Raw genomic sequence first — 5244 nt, 5'->3', positions numbered from 1 at the left:
TTCCATTGTTCCTTTAAAAATATCCGTCCAAGTTGCTCAACATTATAAATAAATTAAGGATATTTTGAATATTTCTCATTTTAGGTGTTGGTAATTTTATTTATATAAGTGAGGATACTTTGGTAATTTAAATTCTAACTTTCTTAAATGATCCATCTTTCTTTAAAATGAAATTATTAAGTCATAATGTTTTTAGTTAATCGTTGATGGGAACCTTAATCCAATTTTTTTCAAATCAAGGGGATTTTAGTCTTTTTACTTAGAAGTGTAGAAAATTCAATGAATTAATAATTAAAAAGTATAAGTAATATTTATAATTTAATGTATAGAAAATTTAGAATGTGACACCATATCTAAAAGCTTGTATAAATCCATCCCAAGAGGAAATTTGGCCATTACATCCACTGAAACTAACGTAATGCTGGTCCATCAAGGTAGATAGAAAGAAGCCACCAGAACACACTAATTGTCCGTTGTACTGAGGTAATAAAAAAAAAATTAGGATATCTTAAAATCTACCCAACAACATTGGTGCCATAAAATCGAGGTACATCAAGCTTCATAGCTTAGGGCCACCATACTCCCTTTTTTGTTTTCGAAATGACTCAAGCTGAACTCACCCTCAAGACTAACTCGGATATTCTCTACAGATGGGAGTTTAGCGATGATATCATCTAGGTTAGAATTCAAACGATCTGCGTTACAGATCTCTATGAAAGTACCCGAATGATTAGAATTAGAAATAAAATGATTAAAAAGAAAATTTTCCTGTACTCGAGGTAAGGAAGAACCTTCAAAAATTGTGAGAGAAATCAGAATCTTTCAAAACAATGCTTAATGACCTTTTGTACTATCTATAAAAAAACATATATCTAACTTAGAGGCAAATTCATCCCAATCGCGTGGACGCCTGGTCAACCATTTGGACTTGCTCCTTCGTTAGTAAGAACAGTAGCCTCATTCCTCAGCTACTTTGCTTCTTGACCTTTGATCAACTGGGCTTGAGTTGGCATCGTACGTTCTGCATGTTGAACCATCACGAATGATCCAAGCAAGTTGAATCGATAAATTAAACATGTAAGTATTTAATTTCCAAACATGCAAGAGGGTAAAATTATTTACTGAGAATTATTCTTATCTTTCTGTACCATTTTTTTTCATGGGCGGAAAGTAATTCATCTTCCATGCGGGTACAAAACTCATGTCCCCATTCTAAGGAAAGAATAGCACTTATTCGTTAACGTCAATCTCATCCTTTTATGTGGTACGTAATTTATCAATTGTTTAATGGTTGCATCAACTGTTTAAGATGATTCCTCAAACAAAAGAGAAACAAACAGTTTATGATGTGCAAGAAAAGCCTTTAATTAAGGTTCTTGCAAATGGAAAGATAAATGGTAAAATTAAAATACGAAAGTGTCAGATTAACTTGAAATAATTAGCAAAATACCAATGACATCTACATTCACCAAAAGGGATTATGGTTAACAAATTACAGCAAACTACCGTCGGTCAATCTTTCAACCCAAAGAGAAAATAAATAGTCATATCCTTTCACGGTTCAACAACTATTTCTCTTTCTTCTCCTTCCTTACTTAACATTAAAACCCTAAAATAACGAAAAACAGCACAGAATGTGGACGATTCGAATTCAGTTTGATCTATGCAACCTTTAGGCCGAGAAAATCAGCGGCAGATTTGGCCATGAGAGTGGCAAACTCATTGAAGCTAATAACGCCGTCGCCGTTGGTATCTGCTTCAGCCATCATAGAGGAGAGCTCCTTGAACGTGAGGGGGTGACCCATCTTGGCCATTGAACCGGCAAGCTCGGAGGCGGTGATGTAGCCATTGCCGTCGCGGTCGAAAGATTCAAACACCTCCAAGAGCTGTTCTTGGTTGACGAGGACGTTCTCATTGATATCAGGCATAATTGCTTGCACAAGCTCATCGAATTCAACGTATCCATTGCCGTTGTGGTCCATGTTGGAGAATAGAGCATAGATTTCGTCCCCTGTTGGCTTGATGCCGAGGGACCGGAGCAACGCCGCCAACTCCAAGTGGGTGAGGCTTCCGTCCGAGTCCATGTCAAAGCGGTTGAAAATGTCGTTCAATTGCCTTATTTGATCGCTTTGGATCATCGACATGGACATGGTAACTTTTTGGTGATGAAGCTCTAAAGGTGTTGTTTCGCTTTTGGTATTATGAATGGTGAGAGATTTTTCTGTGCGTTTCTATAATTTGTTTGGTGATGGAGAGATTGCTAAGTTTGATTTCGGGTAGGTCTCTAGTGCTGTGTTATGACAATGATATATCACGCTTGGCAATTTAGAATGGTTCAAAGGGATAAAGCCAAAGCGCGTCGTCGTTGATTAAAAGCAGTAACTAAATGTACTAATTAAAACTGTTTTTGAATAAATAACTAAATCTAAGATAACCATCGTCAAGGATGTTGGGGCTTAGAAAATGGTCGGGCACATCTTCTGATAATGCATGTCTGGTTGAAATTAAGCATAAAATATTATTATCTTAAATATTATAAAAATTAATTTTTTTCATGAAAATATAATTTTAGAGAATTGTGGGTTTTGGATATGATGCGATCTTTGAGATTTGCTTAACTAATTAAATTTAGGAAAAAGTTTCACGGCTGAGGTTTTACGTCCACCAGACAGCGCAAAAGGTGGGGTAGAGATGGAGTTACGATAGCAACAAATAAGACCCTCCTCACACCTTTGAGCATTCGGTACTCGTGAATTTTTTAATAAAAAATAATTGTAAGCAAAAATTTAATAAATGAACGTTGATAATAAGAATATCTTGATACTGATAAATATGTAAGTGCAACGCACTGGTTTCTTAATTGATATAAAAAAGTAATTTGATTTAAAAATATGAATAATTTTAAACAATTCTTTATTAATTTAATAATAATAAAATTAAAATAATACTTTAAAATTCTTGAAATAAAAAACTTAAATAATAATAGAACTAATAATACGTTGCATCTTAAAAAATACTAATAAATAAATAAATGAATTTTTAATTTTTTAATGATATATATTATTAGTTATTTTAAAATAAATTATAATAAATAAATATCATATAGTAATAATTATAATAAATTTTAGAAGATAAATAAATATCAACCTTCCCAAAATATTAACATTATTACATGAAAAAGATTTTAGAATTCTCTAAATTAATTAAAAAAACTTAATGATGACATGCATTAACAAATATTTAATTTACTACATGGCTATGAAAACTAAATTAATTAATAAAATTATAATATATAACAAATTGATAATAATATAATACATATTTTTAATATTTTTAGTTCTAGTTATTTATTAATAGATAAAAATAGATAAATTAAAATACTAGAATAAAAAAAACATGTTGATTAAGCAAAGTATAAATAAAAATATTTTATTTTATTACTGTCATGATTTTATTAATAATAATAATAATAATAATAATAATAATAATAATAATTTCAGTTAAAACATAAAAATTATATAATTAAAATATATTAGTTTTTATTGTTATATAAACACATTTATCTAAAAAAATATACTGTAAAAATAAAATTTATATAATTTAGTAATTTCTAGAGTAAATTAAATTAATTTATAATATTTGATAGACTAAAAAAAGTATTTATGATAAATTTAAGAAATTAATTTTAAATAGTATAAAATTTCTTATTTTTAAAATCTAAAAATAAAATTTATATTATTTATGATCTCATAAAATTATTCATTGTCATAAAATTTTAAAATAAATAATTATAACAATAATTTACTAAATATAATAAAAATTTTCAATATGAGTTATAAAATTTAAATAAAATACTCTATATTTTTTTACTAATAAATTAAAATATATTCGTTAAACTAAATTTATATGATACATTGGTTTTTATAATTATAATTTAAAATTGCTAATAAAATTTTTCTTGTATAATTATTAAAAGATGATATAAAATTTTCAAAAGATAACTCATCAGATTATTATTATTATTATTATTATTATTATTATTATTATTATTATTAATAAAATAATAATAATGAAAAATATACAAAAATTTATAAATAAAAATTAATAATAATATAATATATATTCTTAATTTATAAGTTTAGTTGTTTAATAATAAAAAAAATATAGAATTAATTTTTTTTAAAATGATTAAATTATTTTATATTGGTTGATAACTTACTATTAATTAACATTGTAAATAAATTAACTTTATTAAATAATTAATTAAGCATAAGAAAATTAAGTTGTATGAGTCATAAAATTAAAATAATAAATTTATTAAATTTTTATGCATTTATTTTAAATTTAAAAATAATTAATATAGTTTGTTAATTTTTTATATTTTAATTAAGGTTTGATAAGAAAAAAATAAACTATAAAATAATTTAATGATATAAATATTTTTTTAAAATTTATGAAAATAAAAAAATTAATAAAAAATTTAAGATATTAGATCAAAGGAAACATGTAAATTAAATTAAAAATAAGTAAAAAAAGGTATACATTATTTATTAGGTCCATAATTATTTAAAAATATTTAAATATAACTTCAATATAAATATATTAAAATATTATACTGCTATAAAAAAAAATTAGATATATTCTAAATTATTTTAATGCATATCTATGAATGTGTTTGAAATCTGATATATATATTTTGTAAATTTGAAACAAATAAAATTAAATATTTGTAATTATTTTTTTATTTAATAGTTAATATTATTGTCATTATATATATATATATATATATATATATATATATTGCATTAAGTTTAAATTTTTTTAAAAATATAATAATTTTCTTTTAATTGATTCAACAAATTGTGTAAATGTTATTTTTTAATCAATTTTATGTATTTACTATAATTTTATTTGTTGAATATAAGATGTCTTTAAATAAACAAAATATGTTTCTAAAATAAAACTAAAATATTTACTATTTATATAATTTTTAAAAAATAAATCAAGAGAAATATAAATATAAATTTTTTAATATAAAATATTTATAATTAATGCTTGAATAATATTTTAAAAATTATTTATAAAATTATATAAATAATATTACAATTATTTAATAATTATTAATAACATAGATAAAAATTAGAAAATTATATAAACTAATTTAATAATAAAATATTTATATTTATATTTATATTAATTTTATTTTTTTTGTAACAGGCTTTGTTAACAGGCTTCAGGCTAGGC

General features: G+C 24.3%; 1 protein-coding gene across 1 annotated transcript; it reads right to left on the bottom strand.

Moving 5' to 3' along the window:
- Positions 1-1428: 1428 nt before the first annotated feature.
- Positions 1429-2270, bottom strand: LOC113859132 (probable calcium-binding protein CML15). The gene has a single exon (XM_027491949.1). The coding sequence runs from the start codon at positions 2148-2150 to the stop codon at positions 1662-1664; it is 489 nt and encodes a 162-aa protein (XP_027347750.1). The 5' UTR covers positions 2151-2270; the 3' UTR covers positions 1429-1661.
- Between the last annotated feature and the right edge of the window lie 2974 nt (positions 2271-5244).

This window comes from Abrus precatorius, unplaced genomic scaffold, assembly GCF_003935025.1.
Source record: "Abrus precatorius isolate BTA unplaced genomic scaffold, Abrus_2018 Scaffold2, whole genome shotgun sequence".
Classification (NCBI taxonomy): domain Eukaryota; kingdom Viridiplantae; phylum Streptophyta; class Magnoliopsida; order Fabales; family Fabaceae; genus Abrus; species Abrus precatorius.
Note: the sequence above shows the minus strand (reverse complement) of the source record. Positions and strands in the feature narration are given on the sequence as shown.

Coding starts and splice junctions, on each gene's coding strand:
- LOC113859132 (XM_027491949.1), bottom strand. CDS start 2,150: ATGTCCATGTCGATGATCCAAAGCGATCAAATAAGGCAATTGAACGAC.